Source organism: Mustela nivalis, assembly GCF_964662115.1.
Source record: "Mustela nivalis genome assembly, chromosome: 2".
Taxonomy (NCBI): domain Eukaryota; kingdom Metazoa; phylum Chordata; class Mammalia; order Carnivora; family Mustelidae; genus Mustela; species Mustela nivalis.
The window spans coordinates 176,562,844-176,584,303 of NC_139021.1; the positions used below are offsets into that span (position 1 = coordinate 176,562,844).

At 45.7% G+C, this 21,460-nt stretch overlaps 1 protein-coding gene across 5 annotated transcripts in view; it reads left to right on the forward strand.

Annotated features, from left to right (window-relative positions):
- Window positions 1-291: 291 nt before the first annotated feature.
- PLPP4 (phospholipid phosphatase 4) overlaps window positions 292-21,460 on the forward strand; it is a 117,486-nt gene continuing 96,317 nt past the window's right edge. For 2 of the 5 annotated variants that reach the window (XM_082720204.1, XM_082720207.1), the window contains exon 1: window positions 627-943. In XM_082720204.1, coding sequence (XP_082576330.1) covers window positions 888-943 — 56 coding nt within the window. In that variant the 5' untranslated portion in view covers window positions 627-887. Of the gene's footprint in view, window positions 944-21,460 lie in introns of all 5 variants that reach the window. The other 3 variants (XM_082720206.1, XM_082720209.1, XM_082720205.1) reach the window with 2 other exon arrangements.

A 21,460-nucleotide genomic window follows, 5' to 3' on the forward strand; every position in this document is an offset into this window, starting at 1 on the left:
TTCACAGCGCAGCGGCCCAAAGATCCTGAGGGTGGGGGTCGGAAGAACTCGTCCCAGGGGCTGCCTGGTGCTGGTGGCTTGGCGAGGAGCCAGGCTCACCTTTGTCCCCAATCCGTGTGCCAGGGCGTGGAGCCTGGCTGGCAGTTCTGAGGCAAAACGAAGCTGCGAGTCTTCTCAGGGGAACTTCCTAGGGAAGGGGGGGGGGGGAAACGAATTTCAGGTCGGAAAGGCGTAGGGAGAGCAAAAAGCGGGAGGGAGGGAGCTCTGTTCAGCAGGGTGCCGGGGCTTCCTGGGCCGGAGTCCCCTAGCGCACCTCTCCCATCTGCCCACGTGCGGGCGGTAGCCGGGAGCCCGGGGCCGGAGAGCGGGAGTCGGAAGCCGAGCCCGGAGCCGCAGAGCAGCCGCAGGCGGGGACCCAGCGAGCGCGCTGCCCCGGGAGCCGAGCGCAGGGGCCGCCCACTGGCGGGGGAGCCGGGGAGCGCGCAGGGGAGGCGGCGGCCGCCGCGGTGGCAGCGGGGCTTCCCCGGGCTTCCCCTCCCATCCTGGGGCCGCGGGCGCACGGCTCGGACCAGGGCGCGGAGGCGGCGCTCGGCGCCAGGGCGCGGGGAGTCCCCAGGGCGCCCCCAGCTCGGCGCCGGGCTGCGGGGCGGGGAGCGGCGGACGCGGCGTCCGCGAGCCCCGGGGCCCGCGGCGGCTGGTGGTTTGGGCTGAGCCCTCCCCAGCGCCCGCCCGCCCCCGCCCGGCGCCCGCCTCCCGCCCCCGCCCGCGGCCTGGAGCGCGCCTCCCTCGCCGCCCGGGGTCTGGCGAGCCCGCGCCGGTCGAGCTGCGAGAGCCGCCGAGAGCACCACCGCCGCCGCCGCCGCCCCGGGAGCTGCTCCGGCCGCACCATGCGGGAGCTGGCCATCGAGATCGGGGTCCGAGCCCTGCTCTTCGGGGTCTTCGTGTAAGTAGTGGCGCGCCGCGGGCGGGAGCGCGCGGGCGCGGGGACCCACGGACCGAGCATCTCTGCGCCCCAACTTTGTTTGCGCCACCGCGTCCCCTCGGGGCCTGGATTCGAGGGGTCCTCCCCGCCCAGTGCGGGTATGTGTCCTACGGGACCCTCATGATCCCCTTTCTGGGATCCGGGCCGCGGAGGGACCCGAGTAAGCCGGGCTAAGACACGCTCCCGCCACCCCCACCGCGCCAGGGAGCGGGACCGGCCGCCGCTCGGTCTGCTCGCCCGCGCGGGTCGCGGGCTGCGCACCAGCTGCCCGGGGAATCGGGGCTGCTCCCCTGGAAGCGGGCGCGCAACCCCGCTCGCGCCCTCGGGAAGTTTCTCCTTGGGTGCGATCTTCGAAGCCCGACGTTTGCAGTCCTTCCTCCTGGCCCTTCTTCTAGAGCCCCTCGCCGTGCCCGGGGTCGGGCTCCGCCTCCTAACCTGTGCCTGGCTTTGGTGCCCCAGGGTTCAGGTGAGCGTTTTCCAAGGAGACGTTTGCGGTAGTTCTCCGGCTGGAAAACTGTTGCTGCGGGGGCTCCGGAAATCGGGGGCCGCAGCCCGAGCCACCCGCTCCCTACGCCCTGAGCTCAGTGCGGAGCCGTTGTCCGGTTCGGGTGCAGGCGGGGGCTCTTGGGGACAGCAGCGAAATGCCCCTCCTGTCTCCGAGAGGCTGGTACCTGGAAATAGCGATCTTGGAAAGAGGAGGGGGCCCTGGCACAGACTCTTTCAGAGATGTCTGAACCCCAGGGCGCCCCAGGGACCCGCTACCCACTGGCCTCCCGGGCCCAAGCGGCTGGGAGCGGTCGTGTCTCTGCCTTTCAGCTGCAAACCCTGATCACGCCTCATCAGCTCAGACCCACTCCACAGTCCCTTTGATCTCTTGTGACAGAGGGGCCGCACCTGCACTTGACCCTCCATTAGCTGGTCAGGTTCTCTTTTCTCATCTGCCCATGGTTGTTTTCTGACAGCGCTGTAAATATTAAAGTTGCATGAACTTTCTGGACTCGCTGCCTTCTTTTGAAAAGCCCAGGCAGCGGTTCCAAACAGGAGGCCCCTCTCTGGATTCCTGCCCCAATCTGGAGTCATTGATGGCAGGTGGGAGGCTGTGAGTTGACTTCTGTTCCTGCAGCCCAGGGTATACACATGGAAAGAAAGACCCTTTCTTGCATGTTTTCCTTTTCTAGGGATCAAATTCATCCCGAGTATTTATTCACAGCATCATAAAGGATGGTGAGTTCCCCCAGATGCGGACAGGCTCCCTCTCCCAGCTTCTGACCAAACACTGATGTTATTCAGTGGGAAAAAGGAATGAGAATTTCAGTTGGGTATTGATGCAGTTGGGAAAACAACAACAACACAAAACAAAAAACACTTTTCCCTTCTCCTCGATTTTTCTACCTTTGGAATAGATATTAAAACTAGTGATAGCGTGTGATCAGATGGGGACAGTTTGCAGTTGGCAGCTAGGCTAAATCCCATTAAATTATTATATGATAGAAATGATCAAACAGTGTTCTGTACACGGTAGGATTTAGCATTTATTTGGGGAGTGTGTGTGTGAGTGATGCTAAAATAAAGTGAGGTAGGCTTGCAGGTTGCCTGGTTTGATTGTTGCTGGGAATTATCAGATTAAAAAAAGACACGATGGTGTGCAAATATTTATATTGTTTATAGATTTCCCTTCACATATTCCCGAAAACATTCATGAGCTGTTTACAAATAGATGATGATCTGTGGCGTGGATTTGAAGATGTGATAATTATTGTTTTACATGCTTTTTGCTTCCTCAAAGAATGTTATGTAAAAATCAGGCAGGCAGTTTATATTCTTTTTTCCAAACTTCCCCTTTTATTAATTAATGGGGGATCTGCTCTCACCCAAAGGGAAACACCTGGGCATTGAAGGTGTTTTTGGATGATTCCCTGACTTCATATCCATTGGGCATATTAACAGTGTGTCCAACGTGTGGCTCTTTGACCTGCGAAGACCAGCTGTGGTGTCCGTGGGAGACTCCCTGGGTGGGTGGGAATCTTGGATGTTTAGATGCTGTTATCATCGACTCAATAGCCACCGTCGGAAGGACAGACTAGGCGCTCACAGATACAGATGACCCTTTGTTTTCTTAGATAAGCTCTGGTGAGATGACAGAGGCTGACTTTTGGAGGAAGTTTTATTGTTCCTTTTGCCAGTGCTGGTCTGATGGCAAGATTCCAAGGTTTGTACCCAACTCCGCTCGTGAAGGTGGAGATTTCGGTAGCAGGCCCTCACCTGAGTAGGTGGAGAAATTTCTGGGCAAGCTGCATCTACTTTCGCTGCTGCTGAGAAATTCATTATCTGCTCCTGCTTGGCGTAGGTCCCCTATTTCTCAGGTTAAGAGAATCATCTTTTGGGGGAAAGATACCTTGCTTCTCTGCTAACTCGTGCCTCTGGGGGAATAGCACCTGTGCACACACTTGTTCTTGGATTATATTTGCTCTGAGTGAGAGCAGGATCCCACCAGCTGATGCCCACCTGCTCCTAGGAGTGCAAAGTTAGCTCTAATGAAATGCAGCTTTGGACCCTTGGGTTGTAGGTTACATGTTATATGGCTATATGCTTTTTCTTTTTCCTTAGGGAACCAGTTCTCTGTCTCTAGACCAGGTGTAGTGCTGAGGTTCGGTGATTCAGGGTCCCAAGAGAATGCTCTCCAGGAAAACCCCATAGATCATCCAAGAGGTGCACACTGCCTTTTGGGCAGCCCTGCCTAAGAAATTCATGCCACTGGAAGAAAACTAGGAACGGGTACTGCAAAGCAGGGCTGGCACATAAAGCTTAACCTAACAGGAAATAAATTGGTTAGAGGACCCCAGCGTTTAGGAAAAATCAAAGTATAACGTAGCTTTGAGGCTGCATTTAGTGCTCGGAAGCTGGCATGGAGACCCCTTTGCTCTTTCTTGTGGACCGTGGGCGGAGTAGCGAGCAGGAGCTCCAGGGGGCTGCCTCTGTCCTGCTGCCACGCAAGACTCCAGCAGAGATCCTGGGAGCTTTGGTGGACATGTGAAGCCGGCCCGGGACCTTGCTGAGCCAGCACGGTGTGGATCCGAGGAGGTCAGCCAGCCGCCCCGCAGGCAGGTGCCCTAGGACTGGAGTATATTACCTCCCCCCACTGCCCTCACTGGCACGTAAGTGCTGTTTATTGAAGACTTAGTATGTGCCAGGCTGTCATGAAGCCAGTCACACGTATCACCGAAGCCTTGTACATGCCCGATGGAAGGGTACATTGGCAGCTGTGCTCATGCGTGCAGAGGTCGAAGCGCAGACTGAGGACCCGCCCCGGGCACAGAGCTAAGAAGGGCAGCTCTGAGATCTAAAGGTGCTCCTTTTGTGTCATCGGGACACTCCATGACCTCACTCTACTGCTCCAGAAAAAATAACTGCCCGTGAGGGGCACTCGGGTTTACTGTGCAAAAGGCGTTCTGTGGGATTTCTCTGGTCTCACTGCGCTTGAGATGTTCTCCCCACTTTACAGGTAAACCAACGTTTAGGTAGCTTGGCCGAAGAGACTCAGTGGCAGGAAGTGTAGTCTGGGTCTGAACAGGCGGTCGGCCCCGTGTCCTGGGCTGCCGGCCACTGTTAGGGAATGGGCCAGCACCAGGCTTCCGGGACTAGAGCAAAGGGGACCGCATGCTAGAAGCCGTCTCCTTCTACAACCCGTTGTCTCCGGGGAAGCAAATGAATGTTCTGGAATGATGTGTGGAAAGGGCTGTCACTCTGGTTCTCACATTGGAGTCTCAGGGCAACATTTCAAAGGGGGGTGGTGGTGGTGAAGGTTCCCATTCCCTAAGAGTTAACAGATTTTGAAAGGTCTTCCTTAGGTCTCTGGAGCCCAGAGGGCGAGATGTGGAGAGAAAATTGCAAGTCAGAGCCTAAATGGAAGGCTTTAGAACCGATAGTAGACCAGTAGGCTTGTGTACCTGTTGGCCTTTGGCTCCAGGACATCAGTCTGTCGGGAAAACCCTTTGATTCTAGCACTGCAGAATGGGCTCTGGAAACATGAGAAATGCTGCATCAGAAATGCAGTCGGAGGGGGAAGGTGGCCTACCTCTTTCACCCGTGCATCTGTGTTTCCTGCGGTCCTCAGTCCTGCCCTCTTCCTCTTTCTCCCCTTTGGGGTTCCGGGTGACTCCCCGGCTGGGATGTCCCTCTCGGAGCTATGGGTCTGCTTGGGACACTGGGTTGCTCAGGGAATGAGTGGCGTTTGCCTCAATTCAGATCGGTCCTGCATCCTTCTTGGAACCCTTCATGGGTTGGGGGCCTGTGCCGGGGGCTGGGGATATTTGAAGAAGGAAGACTGGGGGTGGCGGGCCTCCCCAGAGCTCACGGTTTGGTCAGGTGAGCACAGAGTGGGCCGCTGTTTGCTCTTTTCCCTGCTGTCATCACTGGCTTTGAAAGTTTTGCCTTCAGACATTTTTCTGGGGGCAGGCACTTGTGCTGGTTATTTTCTTCCCCTTGGTTGGTACACTTCCGTTGGTAGGATTCCAACAGACCCAGGGAAACCTGGCACTTCCGCTGGTCCAGGCGGTTTGTTTGAGGGCACTGGCTGTCAGGTAGGTTTTTGGAGTATTGGCAGAAGGGAGCACACTTTCATTATTACCCCTCAGAGTCCCGTCTGGGGCTGTAGGCCGGGGACGGTTGTGGTCGTAGGACAAAGTGCTCAGTTTATGGAGAGGGAGGGAGTAATGAGTCCCGGGAGGGAGAGGAGGAGGAGGCGGGGGCCAGGGAAGGCTGCCCAGAGCTGGCATCCCACCGAGTCTTGAGCATCGAGTGGCAGGTGTGGAGGGCCTGGCCCGAGGACATCCCTGCGGACAGTGTGTCCGGGAGCCGAGGCTGCAGGGTTTGGAGGCGTATTTCGGGTGGGGATCAGGTCACTAGGTGTGGCCTCAGCACAGAATGTGGGTTTGGAGGTGGTTGGTAAGAGTGGCAGGAGGAATTTAATTCAATTTAAATTTAATTAAAAAAAAAAAAAGAGTAGCAGGAGGTGAGTCTGGGACGAGAATGTGGATGCCCTGACAGGGCACCTTAGAAGGTGCCCTTAGAAGCAGTGACTGGGGAGCCTGGGGAGGTTTGAAACGAGCAAGCCTCGTGCTCCGATGCTTGCCCAGGATGGAGAGCGATAGCTCCTTTCGGTGCAGCGGCTGTTTGCTTGTGTGACAGTGCCCAGCTCTGCCGCCGCCGCTGTGTCCCACTGGGGGCCTGTGTTTTCTTCTGCCTTGGGTTGTGGTCAGCCGCCTCCATGGCCGGTTCCAGACTGCTGACTGCTGGTCAGTGGGGGCTGGGACTCTACTGTTATCTTCGTTGTTTTGTTTGTACTCCCAGCCAGGCCTTCTTTGGCATGATCGTGGTCGGTGCCTCCTGAGTGCCCTCCGGATTGCACGCGATTTCTGGTGGTCATCCAGCCCTCCGAGCGATCAGCTGCAGTGCAGGGCGAGGCCTCAAGTGTGGTTTGCTGACCACCTGTGTCAGAATTGCCTGGGGCTCAGTTCCCACTTAACTGAATCAGCATTTGGGGATGGCGTCCTGGGAATCTGCATTTTTAACAGCAGCTCCTTCTGTCCATCACAATCGGGATCTCCTAACATGCAGTCTACACCCTCTTGTGGTAGGAGGGTCTCCTCTGGTTCTTTTCTCCTTTCTGGCCACACAGAAGACTACCCTTCCCAAACCCCTGCTGTAAGGTGGGGCACATGTGGCACATCGTACATCCTGTAGTGGCCTGTCATTGTCCCTCTCTGACAGTGGCGAGCATGGAGCTCCGTGTTGCGATGACAGAGCTGCAGCATGCGAGCTGTGGAACAGCAGCCCTGGAGAGCCATGCCCTTGGCCATGGGCTTTGTGGGATAGAAGGAGATTTCATGTTAATGATGATATGGGGGCTTGATTAGCTAATGGAAAACAAGTCTGTTCAGTCTGGCTGATATACCCAGAACAGTTTTGCTTGCTCTCTAGAAACAAAGAGTCACTGAGGCAAAGTGGGATAAGGGAAGCCCATGGACTTTGTATGTTTGGAGTTTGGCTGTGCCCAGTGATTAGCATGTTGCCTAAAATTTCTTCATGTGGGAAATGGGAACCATACTCAGCGTCACTGGACATTGGTAGATAAGATGCTCTAAGTGCCGACAGTACTCAGAACAAAGATTAGATGCTTCTCCCCACTCCTGTGACTCTCAGGACCCATGAATGAGAGTGTTAAATGAGGGCATGTTCAGCTTAGCACAGGTGCTCAGCAAATGGTAGTTAGGACCACTGTCCTTTAATTGAGATGAATCCTTAATGTACACTGAAGAGAAATGCTATAGGCAGTTAATGATCCTCAAGATTCAAATGATTTACTGCAGGATTTCTATAAAATAATAAACTTGTTTAAATATGTTTCAAGGGATTCCTTTTGCCCCCATCAGTGATGTACGTGAGTTGCCATGAGCTCATTCAATGGATCGGCCCCCCCGCCTCCCCCACATAGAGCAGTGTGGCTGGCTCCCTGTTTAACGAAGGGGTGGCCTTAGCACTGTGCTTTCTCGTTGTTCACTTCAATCGCCGGCTGTTTACAACAGTGATTTTAGGACATTGAATCGGAAGGGGTGTTAGCAGAATTGCCTCGGGCCATGGGGAGAGAACTGCTGCATTCCTCTCCTTTACTTCTGAGTCTGTGCTCATCACCCAGGGCTCTGGGAGAAGCCCGGCGCAGGGACTTTTCCATCAGACACCCTGTCCACCCCCAGTCGGTGCTGGGCTGAGTGTGCCGAGTGCCTCTCCCCTCCCTGGGGAGGCTTCTGCCTTGTCATCTGATAAATGAAGCAGCCTTCTGTTTGAAATATTATTCGCCACTGTAAAGTGAGTCTGCTGAACCCGGAATTCTGAGAATTGATGATGTTTTGCCACAGGGAGATAAATGCTTGTAGCTTGGCAAAAAAGGAGAGCATTAGTTTCATAACTTGTGGGTAAAGTTATCTCAATTAGTTATAAGGATTATGCCTTTTATGACCCACACAAGGCTCATAAAAGCTCCCTACTTTTATTTTTCTGTGATAGTGTTTTTAAATATGAAAATCATCTTAGTCATAGTTATTTCCTTAAAACATATAATCTTGGTGTTCCGTGGATGGATTAGGAGCCCTGGTTCGTGGCGAGGAGCTGGACTCACACAGAACCAGACTTGTCCGTGTGTTCTCATTGATCAGCTAAAGGCACAGAGGTATCGAGGGGCTTGGAGATGTTCGTGAGCAGGAGGCAGCTCTGCGCCCAAGGATGGCTGCATCACCAGCTTTCAGGATGAATGTGAGAAACCATCCTGCAGAGCTGAGGGATGAGTTGTTTTTCTGTCTCCACCGAAGACGAAGCAACGAGAAACAGGGTCAGAAGCCGCAGGAGCATCTAGGTTGGTTGTCAGAAAGGTAGCAGTCTGCCAGTCAGTGCTAGACGTTTCCTTTCTCCTTTACCAGCGGGTTTTAAAAACATTTCTATTCAAGCATTAGTTTGAACCATATGCAGTTGCTGATATTTGACTGTCTTGACCTACAAAAAGAGGAATTGCATTTAGCTCAACCTAAAAATAATATACACAAGAAAAAAATGCATGATTTATAATTGCATGGCTTCCCAGAATACGCTTTACCCATCAAGCCCCATCCCCCCCACCGGGGCGCCACCTCCCTGACTTTGAACATCATTTTTGAACTCCGTGTAAGTAGAATCATACAGTGTAACCTCTTGTGTGTGACCGTCGCGCTCAGTCTGTTTTAGAGGTTTATCGGTGTTGCACTTGTAGCTTGTTAATTCTGATCATTGTAGAGCCTTTCCTGGTATGACGGTACGTCTTTCTTCTTTCACTGTTTATGGGCGTTTGGGTTATTTGTTGGCTTGGGTTAGCAAGCGTAATGCTGCTGCTGTTTCTTGGGTGAACATACTTTATAATTTCTGTTGGGCGTATACCTAGGCATGGAAAGGCTAGGTTATTCATTTGAGGTTTTTAACGAAGAATTTGGCCTTTCTTTATCTACTTCTGACATAGGGATGTAGTCTGTATCCTGCTTTACTCTCCATCTTTCGAGCAGCTATTCTGTGAGAGTCCATGGTGGGTCTGGTGAATGACATGGGCTGGGTCCCCACTTGGCAGGCGGGCGGGCAGCGTGGCTCAACAGGAGGGCTTGGGAATTATTTCCTGACTGCTGATTCTAAAGACGAACCTTAGCCTTCTCATCTGTAAAGTGGGGACAAGAGTATCACCCACCGGGATGCTGTACCATTGAAATAATGCAATGCGTGACAGGTGTCTCCTACAAAACTGACACCTAGGAAGTATTCAAGCCAATCTCCGTCCCTTGCTCCATCTTCCTTCCTGTGGGGAGGTGGAGTTGGTGGTCAATGCAAAAAATACCCTAATACCCCAATGAAATAATAATAAGAAGAATGCAACTGGCAGCCCCACAGGAGAGCTGAGCCTTGAACTAGGATTTAGGAAGTTTCAGGGGACCATTCTAAATAATCTTCCAAGAAATCATTGACAAGAAGACATGGCCAATACATACATATGTGGAGGTATCTTTTAATTGAGCTGAATCTCCAGCTGTAGAGGGAGGAGAGAAGACCAGCTTTACCGCTTCCTGTATATCCACTTTGCTCTAGGCCCTTGTCACACCTTGGATGATTTAATCTTTGCAACTTCCCAAAAGGCTATATTGTTGTCCTCATTTATAGAGTGAAGAGTTAATGCTGCTCCTATACAAAAAACTCTCACCAATCAATAAGAAAAGAGCTCTTTAAAAGAAAAATGGGCAGCAGAACTAACAGGGAACTAACAAGTATACAAATAACTAATGCACCTTTAAAACTGTGCTTTCCATAGAAATGCAAAATACGCATCTGAAAAGAACAAAATAACATTACATATAGACTAGCATATGATTTTTATTGTGCCAGGACAAAAGAATGCACCACCATTGGAATTAGTGAGGTAGGAAACTATCTGTTGGCGTGGGAAGATACCCATACACCGTCGTTAAGTGATAAAAAGTAGGTTACGTAAGTGTGCATAATGTTACTTTAACGTGGTAGTGTAATAAAATCAATTTGTGTTTACATCTGTAAGAGAAAAAGCTATAAAGATATACAACAAAATCTTAATGGTGGTTATTTTGTGCGGATGGGTTGTATAACATTTACTTTTTTCTTCATACTGTTTATTGTCCGCATTATTTTACAGTAAACATTTATTACTTTCATACATTATCAGAAAAATCAATATAGGAGTTTCCTGTTGTGAGGGGAGAAAGAAACGAATGAAATATCCTTCCATAGGGCACTGGGTGATCCTCTGGGGACTGCTTTAGAAATATCTGAAGTGGGAATGTGTTGAAGTCAACCTTTCTATATATTTTTTTAAAAGATTTATTTATTTGAGAGGAAGAGCACGACCAGAAGAATGGGGGGCAGAGGGGCAGAGGGGCAGAGGGAGAGGGAGAGACAGAATCTCAAGCGGACTTTGTGTTGAGCGTGGAGCTCGACCTGGGGCTCAAACGCATGGCCCCAAGGTCGCAACCTAAGCTGAAATCAAGAGTTGGACATTTAGTCATTTGAGCCACCCAGGTGCCCCTCCCCCTTCTGTATTTAACAGCAACTAAGATATCTAAAGGAAAACCAGCAAGTAAAGAGTAGCATCCAGATGTACAAGACTGTGGTGAAGCAGATGGCTGCAGGCGGGATTTAAATAGACATAATTTCTTAGAAGAGTGGTGTTGCAGTGCACGGACAGCCGTGAAAGTATCCTGCCCTCTGACTTGAACTCTTAGAAAAATGTCTTGAGGTACTGATGTAAAAATCCTCATGTATGAAGACATTCATTGCTGTAGCCCATACAAAGCACATCTCTTTGTCAAGCAAAAATAAAATAAATTAAAACTCAAATGGTCAACACTTGAAGAATAGTTTGATAAATTATGAACATAAGAGAATACTCTATGCTATTTAAAATAATAATTTTAAGAATCATAAGAAACACGGTAACATTTTACGGTGTGATCATTGAGAGGAAAAAGTACTATATGAGAATCAATCTCAGAATCAAATCTATGGGGAATATGTTTGATTTGCACAAATATTAGGAAGGATTACACAAAAGTGCATGTGTGTGCTGGCAATGAATGTTTCTCCTCAGGTTCACATTTTCTTTAAATTATAAAATAGTTGTGAAAGTTGAAACAATACAAAAGTGTAAAGACCTGCTTCGCCTCTGTGCCAGTTCCATTCCCTTGACTTTTAATTTTGATTTATTTTTTTACAACTTTTTTAAAGTAACATGGGGCTCTACATGGGGCTCAAACTCATGACCCTGTGATCTACAGACTGAGCCAGCCAGATGCCCCTCCTTTCACTTTTTAAAGTCAAATTTTTAAACAGTGTGTACTCTTTTGTGTGAGTATTTTGCTTGGCACATACCTGAGATTCATTCATGTTGTGCTTTGCTGTAATTCATATATATATGTATATATTACATATTTTACTTAATATATACATACAATAAAAGTATCAGTACACATAACATAAAATAAAAACGGAATAAAAACTGAAAACACATTTTATATCTATAGTTGAAATTTTTTTACTTAGTTTACATCTACTTGAGTCTTTTTACTGGCTGTGCAGTGTTTCATCATATTAACCTATTCATGGAATTTGCAGGTGTTTTCATTTTTGCCTGCAGCATACAATGTTACGATTGTGCTTATGCTCTGTAGCACACCTGTTAAAATATCGCTGTGATAGACTTTTGCAAATGAAATTTCTTGGTCAAAGGCCATGTGTATTTTAAATTCTGCTGGACACTGCCAAATTGTCCGTCCAAAGGGATATATACACGCCTACATTCTGTTTTTCGACATCCTTGCCAATACTGGATGTTGGTAATGTATATTTATACAACATTTTTATCTTTTCACACTGGTATTGGCTATTTTTCTTTTTTTCAATTAAGTTTTAATTTTAATTCCAGTGTAGTTATCATACAGTTTGGGTCAGGTGCACGCCATAGTACTTCAACAACTGCATACGTGACCTGGTGCTCATCATGACCGGTGCCCTCCTGACTCCCCGTCAGGTGACTACATCGCCCACTCATCTTCCCTTTGGTGACCATCAGTTTGTTCTCTATAATTCAAAATCTGTTTCTTGGTTTGTTTTTTTCTCTCTCTCTCTTTCCTTTGCTCATTTATTTTGTTTCTTAAATTGCACCTATGAGTGAAATAATATGGTATTTGTCTTTTTCTGACTTATTTCTATTAGCACAATACCCTTTAGTTCTTTTCACATCGTTGCAAATGGCAAGATTTCATGCATTTTATTGCTGAAATTAGGTCCCATCATATATATATCACATCTGCTTTATCCCTTCATCTCCTGATGAACAATGGCTGAGCACTACCCTTCTGTTTACTGTCTCCGTGAACTTGGAAGTCCCTTTATCTCTGTCCTCCGGTTCCCTGTTCTTCAGACATCTGTTGCAAAACAATGTGAATATCCTTAACACTCCTGAAATGTACACTTACAAATATTTTTTTTTATAACATTTTTTTTTTAAAGATTTTATTTATTTACTTGACAGAGAGAAATCACAAGTAGATGGAGAGGCAGGCAGAGAGAGAGAGAGGGAAGCAGGCTCCCCGCTGAGCAGAGAGCCCGATGCGGGCCTCGATCCCAGGACCCTGAGATCATGACCTGAGCCGAAGGCAGCGGCTTAACCCACTGAGCCACCCAGGCGCCCCTACACTTACAAATATTAAGACAGTCAATTTTGCTATGTGTTTGTTATCACAACTAAAAAATAAATTAAAAAGAAATACGTCACACACACAAAAAAGAAGTTGAATGGAATATTAACAAGTATTAGCCTAAAAGAGGGGCTGCTGTGATTTCTGTGTTTTGTAATTTGTTCTGGTTTCCTGTGTGGTCATATACGTGCGCAATTTTTTGTGAATTTATACAGCTTGAACATAATAGTTTGTGTTTGGTGGTGACAGAGCTCTAAATATATTAAAGCAAGTTAACTGTACTATGCAGATCCTCTGTATTCTCACTTTACAGAATTCATTCTTCTTAATTTGGTCTTTTCTTTGTTAAGTAATCTCTACACTCAATGGGGGCCTCAAACTCATGACCCTGAGATCAAGAGTGGCATGTTCCACCCACTGAGCCAACCAGGTGCCCCTAATTTGGTCTTTTTAATGTGAAGATAAGCTACCTCTCAACCTAAGGTAGTTAGAGCATTTACATTTTGGGGGGAAATAACTAATATTTTGTCATATTGCTGCCAGCTTGTTCTATGTTTACTTTTCGTGGTACTCTTGCTCTTTCCCCCCTGATTTCTTGCTTTTGGCTGAATAGTTCAAGTTTGCTTTGCTGTCCTTTTTTTCCTTTAGTGATTTGGAGATCAGAATTCCTATATCTATCTGTCAGGTTAGTGTTCTTAAATCTTATCTCCTTCTGATGAACCTTTTAGTATTACGAAGTTTTCATCTTTGTGTTAATATTCCTTATCTCGAAGAATGCTTTATCTAATACCTGTATCTAATACCTATATATCTAATAGCTACATTATATTTCTTGAGATTAATGTCTGTACAGAATATATTTCTTATCCTTTTACTTGTAACCTGTCTGTGTTTTTTTTTAAATTTTTTATTTTTTATAAACATATATCCAGTCTGTGTTTTTAATGTATCCCTCTTATAAACAGCATTTAGTTGTACCTTTTAATTTTATTCAATATGGTTCATCTTTAATGGGAGTGGTTAAGCCACTTACATTTGATGCAATTATTGATATGGTTGAGTTTAAGTTTACCAGTTTGTTATTTGTTTCTTATTTGCCCTCTCTGCTTTTTGTCTCTTTTTTCGCTTTTCTTTTAGGCTAGTACTTGTTAATATTCCATTTAACTTTTTTTGTGTGTGTGACGTATTTCTTTTTAATTTTAATTTTTAGTTGTGATAACAAACACATAGGAAAATTGACTGTCTTAATATTTGTAAGTGCACGTTTCAGGAGTGTTAAGGATATTTACGTTGTTTTGCAACAGATGTCTAGTACTTTTTTCATCTTCCAAGAATGAAATTTTTTTTTTAATTTTTAATTTTTTATAAACATGTATTTTTATCCCCAGGGGCACAGGTCTGTGAACCGAGAATGAAATTTTATTTCTTCTTTTGTGAATTTTGGCAGATTGTTTCAGAGAATTGGTCCACTTTACCTCGGCTATCAAATCTGTGAACATAGAGTTGTAGTTGTTCATAACATTCCTTTAGTCTCATGTTAAGTTTCCGTGGAATCTGTAGTGACATTCCCTTTTTAATTTCTGACATTACTAATTTGTGTTCTCTTTTTTTCTCAGTGAGGGTGGCTAGAGGCTTATTGATTCGATTAATTTTTTGGAATTACTTTTAGTTTCATTGATTTTCCTCTCTTGATTTCTTATTTTTGATTTCACTGATTTCTTTTTTTAATTTATTTTTTATTTATTTTCAGCATAACAGTATTCATTATTTTTGTACCACACCCAGTGCTCCATGCAATCCGTGCCCTCTCTAAAACCCACCACCTGGTTCCCCCAACCTCCCAACCCCCACCACTTCAAACCCCTCAGATTGTTTTTCAGAGTCCATAGTCTCTCATGGTTCACCTCCCCTGCCAATTTCCCCCAACTCCCTTCTCCTCTCTAACTCCCCATGTCCTCCATGCTATTTGTTATGCTCCACAAATAAGTGAAATCATATGATAATTGACTCTCTCTGCTTGACTTATTTCACTCAGCATAATCTCTTCCAGTCCAGTCCATGTTGCTACAAAAGTTGGGTATTCATCCTTTCTGATGGAGGCATAAGACTCCATAGTGTATATGGACCATATCTTCCTTATCCATTCGTCCGTTGAAGGGCATCTTGGTTCTTTCCACAGTTTGGCGACTGTGGCCATTGCTGCTATAAACATTGGGGTACAGATGGCCCTTCCTCACGACATCTGTATCTTTGGGGTAAATACCCAGGAGTGCAATGGCAGGGTCATAGGGAAGTTCTATATTTAATTTCTTGAGGAATCTCCACACTGTTCTCCAAAGTGGCTGCACCAACTTGCATTCCCACCAACAGTGGAAGAGGGTTCCCCTTTCTCCACATCCCCTCCAACACATGTTGTTTCCTGTCTTGCTAATTTTGGCCGTTCTAACTGGTGTAAGGTGATATCTCAATGTGGTTTTAATTTGAATCTCCCTGATGGCTAGTGATGATGAACATTTTTTCATGTGTCTGATAGCCATTTGTATGTCTTGATTGGAGAAGTGTCTGTTCATATCTTCTGCCCATTTTTTGATATTCCATTTAACTTCTTTATTGTATTTTTAGCTACACCTCTTCAAAAATGTTAACAGTTTCTCTAGAGATTATAATATACATTTTTTAACCTGTCACTATTAAGTCAATATTACACCATTTCAAGTACAATGTAAAAATCTTATCACAACATATTTTCAATTCTTTCCTTATGCCTTTGATACATTGTCATAGAATTCGCTTCTATGTATAAATCACATAAAACATTTGTCTTAATTGATATACTTTTATAGAAATTATATAAAAATATTTACCCACATACTTACCATTTCCAGTGATCTTTATTACTTCTCTCAGATTTGGTTTTTTCTTTAGGATTATATCCCTTCAGCCTGAAGAACTTCCTTTAGCTTTTCTTGGAGGGCATATTTGCTAGAAATGAATTCTCTTGGCTTTTGTTCTGTTAGAATTGTCTTTTTTTTTTTTTTAAGATATCTTTGTTAGATGTAGAATTCTAGGTTGACAGTTTTCTTTCAATAATTTAGAGATGGCTTTGGAATTGTCTTGTAGATTCCAATTATTTCTGATGAGAAGTTACCTGTCATGGTCATTGTTGCTTTCCTGAACATCGTGTGGTTTTCTTGTTGGCTGCTTTTAAGTGTTTATCTTCATCTTTGGTTTTTAGCAGTTAGACCATGGTATGTCTAGGTTGGTCTCATTGTATATTTCCTGCTTGGTTTCCTGGACTTTCTCAGAGCAATGGTTTGATGTCTTTCATCAGTTAAATATTTATAAGACATTATTTTTTCACATACTTCTTCTGCCCTGATCTCTTTCTCCTTTCTTTTTGTTTTTTTTTTTTTTTCAGATATTAGACAGCTTTTATTACTCCACAAGTCTTGGATGCTGTGTTGCATCACTGTTGTTGTTGTTGTTATCTTTCTTCCCTGTGGCTCAGTTTAAGCTAATTTCTACTGACTTATCATCACATTCACCTATTCTCTATTTTCTACTCTGTCTATTCTGCTGCCAAGCCCAAGCAATGAATGTTTTATTTCCAATGTTCATTTTTTTCAGTTACAGAATTTCTATTTGGTTCTTTTTTAGAGTGTTAGTTTTTTTGTTGATGTTTTCTTCTTATGCATCCATTCTCTTCATCTTTCTCTATAATTTTTTAATGTATTTATAATAGAAAGCCCCTTTCTGCTAATTCCAATATCAAGGTGATCTATGGTTCTGATATTTTTTCCTGTGGAGTATGGGCCATATTTTACTGCCTTCTTCACATGTGTAGTAATATTTTGTTTCCTATTGGACATTATGGGTCATAGATCATAGGAACACTAGATCATTACTGTCTGTTAAAGATTATTGGATTTTATTCTTATAGGAAGTTGATCTACTGTTAGGTCACCTTCATCCTTAGAACCTTGGTTCTAGGCTATATTTGTGTAAGTCTGTCTTGGTTTTGCCTTTGATCCTATGATGCATCCTTTAGTTCTGGGATGTGCTTTTTATTACTGTACTTTGGCTCTTCTGATGTTTCAGTAGAAAGTGTAACTTGGAAAAACTTCAAGTCCAAACTCTATCTCCTGGGACTGGCTAGCTGCTGAAATTTCTGCTTCACTTTTAGACTGTGGCTGTTACGTCCCAGTGGGGTCTTTGGGGTCTTGTCTTACATGTTGAAATATCTGAGTTAGCCAGTAATTTAAAGGGAATTTGCACACAGAATTTTAGGTTTCTCTTTTCTGGCTAAACTCCTTTTCAGGAAGGTTTCACCTTTGTTGTATTATCTGGTATTTTATTTCTATCTGCTTTTTCTTTTTCATAGTTTTTTTTCCCCCCTTCTTCTGCTTTGCTGATTGTTATACCTTAAGGCTGTTCAGACCAGCTATGGATTTCTTTAGGTTTTCTTTCTTTTCAGTGGTGTTTTTTGAGAGGAAAGACAGACAAAATGAATGGGTTCAATCAGCCATCTTAGGCTGGATGTCTTTTTAAAAATATTTTGCAAATTTTTCTTGGATACAATGTTCATGTTTTTTAATACATAAATTATATTTTTTAAAAAAAATTCATTGATTCTTACTTTTACCCGTGAATATTTTTGTGGTTTTCTGAGTCAACATTCACCTGGCCTCTTCTTTGCCCACCTAAAATCCTACAGGTATTTTCCAAGGCTTGGCTCAGAATTTGCTTTTCTGTGTTATCTTGTCTGAACCTATTAGCCCTGAATGAATATGTATATATAAAGTGATGATGACAGAGTCATATAGAAGACCCACATTTATCTTTTCACTTAATGATGGAAATATTTTGTTCCTGAATGTGTTGTGCTTTTTTTTTTTTTTTTTTTGGGTAAAGATTTTATTTATTTGACAGAGAAAGAGAGACAGTGAGGGAGGGACTACAAGCAGGGGGAGTGGGAGAGGAAGAGGCAGTCTTCTTGCTGAGCAAGGAGCCCGATGCGGGGCTCGATCCCAGGACCCTGAGATCATGGCCTGAGCCAAAGGCAGACGCCTAACGACTGAGCCACCCAGACGTACCAGGTGTTGTGCTTTAATTAAGTTTTGTGGACCAATGAAAAGATTTCAGTCATGTAGGGAGAACATATTAAACTTAAAAAATATGAACACGTACTCATGAAAAATAACATGAAACATAGATGCCTTGCTTTGATTTTTTTTCCTGACACAGAAGATGTTGTTATTATTTGCTGAAAGTAGCCAGCTGGGGGGGTTTGACTCTGGGGGGTGATGAAGATGATAACAACTAGTATTTATTGAGCACTTATTGTATGCTGAGTAGTGTGCTATGGCACTTTGGACTCCTCATGCCTTCACACAGCCCTGTGAGATAGAAATTTACAATTCTTCTTATTTTTGGATGAGAAAACCAAAGCTCAGAGAGGTTAAAGAACATGCCCAGTGTCACACTGCTAATCAGTGAGATGAAAGTGCTTTCTGTGAAAAATTTAAATTGAGTATTTTAGGAGCTGGAACTATGCACAGCAGATTTGGGCACAGAGGGGATGCGAAGGGATTGGTAGTGTGACTTTCTGATAATGAGATGACCCTGGCAACCCCCATGAAGTCACGGACATGAAGGGGAGAAAATGGAACATTGACATTTTACCAGAAGGCACCACAGAGTGGATTATATTATACCCAGTGTCTGACCTGACTGGGCTCTAGGCGTTGCTCATCCATCTTCCTCTGTATTGTCTCCCAGATCCTCCTTATGGTTTAGGAGCAGAGCTTGGCCTAGAACCTCACTCTCTTGACTCCTGGCCACAGGCTGCTGGGGCAGCTGACTTCCTGTGCTGCTCCTGCGGCATCAGTTCTCCACAGTCGGGCTGGTCCATTCCCCACCCTGTTGGGATCCCTTGAATGCAGCTGTATTTCTTTTCCTTTTTCTTTTTAAAAAGATCATTTATTTGTCAGAGACAGAGAGAAGGAGAGAGAGCACAAGCAGTGGGGAGCGGCAGGCAGAGGGAGAAGCAGGCTCCCCTCCGAGGAAGGAGCCTGATGCGAGACTCGATTCCAGGACCCTGGGATCATGACCTGAGTCAAAAGCAGACACCGAAGTGACTGAACCACCCAGGCATCCTTGCACTTGTGTTTCGAAACAGCCTCTGGAAGGCAGCTGGAGAAGAGAGCTGCTTTTTATCCAAACAAGCTCTTGCTCAAAAGGAAGTCCTTTGGCCAACACTGGTTTCCCTACCACCATCCAGGTATAAGATGAGTAAGTTCTGGAAACCCAAGGCACGGCGTAGTGGTTGTAATTAACAGTACTGTATTATGTATTTGAAGGTAGCTAAGAGAGTAAACCTTCAGTCTTCTCATCACAAAAAAGAAATGATGGATCAGTGCCATGATGGAGGTGTTAATTAACACTGGAGCATAATCATTCTGTAGCACGTAAGTGTATCAAAACAACACACTGTGTCCCTTACACATACGCAGTGTCCATTAGATCTCAGGAAAGCTGGAAAAAAGTCCTGACAGTTGACAGTTCCCCTCTGAATTTATCACACTTCTGTGGCACACGTGGGAGAGATGTGTCCACAGTCCCAGAGCACGTGAGGTGACAAGTGAGTCGTGCCTTCAAGTCTGTCCTCTCCTCATGGTTTCTGTGACCTAAAGTTTCCTGTGGACTTTGTCTTAAGTATCAGGACAAGGGATGAACCTGAAGTTCAGGGGTAGTTGTTTCTGGAGGTGTTTTTTTTATTGTTGTTTTGTTTTTGTTCTTTGTTTTTAGTGAAGTCCAGCTTTGAAAGCTGGAGGGCACTGCCCGTCACACTGAGAATACCTACACTTTGGATGGAGTATCTACGGATGGTGACACAGCACTTTCCCTGGTCCTGTTCCCTTATCCTGGGAGCAGCAGTGGGTCACATGGGGGCCGAGACTGCACTCCCCTCACTTCAGATGCTGTAGAAATCACACCTATCCTTCACTCCGGCAGATTCAGATGTGCACTGGTTGTGTCCCATACCGACCCAGGCTTGAGAACGTGAGACAAGGAACAGCACACACCTGCCTCACCAGGCCGTTGGGACGCAGCAAGGCTAGTCCTTCTGGCTAGGGGAATTGGCATTATAGGGGGACTGGCCAGGAGGTGGGAGGGTCCAGTGGAGTTGGGGTTTGGGTGGGAAGAATGCAGTGCTCAGAGATGGGACACCAAATGGAGTGAGGATGTCTGGGAGCAGCGTGGCCCCAGCCAGCTGTGCCCTCCTCTGGGCAGACCTCACTCCTGGCTCTCCAGCCTTGGGGGCTGCCCTTAGAAGTGCTTCTCCAAGAGTAACAGCATCTTTCTTTTTGGATGCTTCCTCTGTGCCAGGTAAGGGTCTTTTTCAGCACAAGCACATTTAATTCACTTTAAGAAAATCTAAAAAGTGAAAAATCACGCCTAAAATCAGAATGACCTCATTAATATATTAAGAATTATATCACTCAACATCAGAAAGTATCTTTATTTTCGCAAAGAAACTCAGCAGGGGTAGCTGGAGAACAGCACAGCCTAATAATTTCATTGGCCACATTTTTCACTGTCAGATCGGTTTTGCAAAATACCGTCTAACGACTATTGTTCCACATCGCTGTTTTGGATGACCTGGAGAGGTCTCTATGGAAATTAGTGAATAATCAGAATATAGGATTATTTAAAAGAAAGGCAGCTTTACGACTTTACAGAAATACAGTAATAACAATCCTACTTTTTCACAGTGCAACCGGGTGAGGTTCTCAGGCTTTGTGTGCAATTAGCTCATCTAGTCCTTATGACACCAGCATGAAGTGAATGCTGTTACCTCTCCCCCTTTGCAGGTGGGGAAGGGCAGGGCGGGGTTGGTGATCTGTCTGTGCTCATTTGCCAGTAGGCGGTGGAGGTAGAATGGGTTCAGATCTGCCTGGCTTGGGTAGCTGGCGGTTTCTGTCGCTCTCTTGCTGGGGTTGGGTGGGGTGATAGCTTCGTCTGCAGCCACCCACACTTTGGTCTCCTGGACACTGTGCCCGCCAGGGGTCTTGGTTGTAACAGATCCATGGTCAGAGGCCGGGGGGGTCTCGTGTCAGGGATCCCCGGGATCTGGAGCCAGACTGCACATCAGATGCTGTCTCCATCTCTGCTTAGATTCCTTCAGTCTCTCCTTTCTCAGTTTGTGAATCTGCAAAGTGGGGATAAAAATAGAACCTACCCGAAACTGTCAGGGAATAAATTCTGGCGGGCTGGTGCATGGCCGGCAGGGCACGTGCTGTAAACGTAAACCATCATCATCATGGTGGTAGGCATTAATCTAGAAATTTCCCCACCCTGCTTCTGGTCCCATCTTCAGAGAAAAATGTCTCTTTGGGTGCATTTCTCCCAGGGGTCCTCTGGTCACCTTGACCTCATCTTGTCTGTGAGAGCCACATGTTTTATAAGGTAAACCTGTTTTAGTCTACCATAATTGTTGTTTCTTTCTTGAGAAGAGAAGTAGAGCTTCTCTCTGGATGCCAGTGGGCCATGTTGGAAAACAGTGCTGCCTTAGAATAAGCCAACATAAAACGCATCAAGAGCCTTGGGTGAAGCTTCATTAATTATCTGTGTACTTGATGCCTCAAATATGAATCATGGTTTTCATTTTCCTCTCAAGAATGTG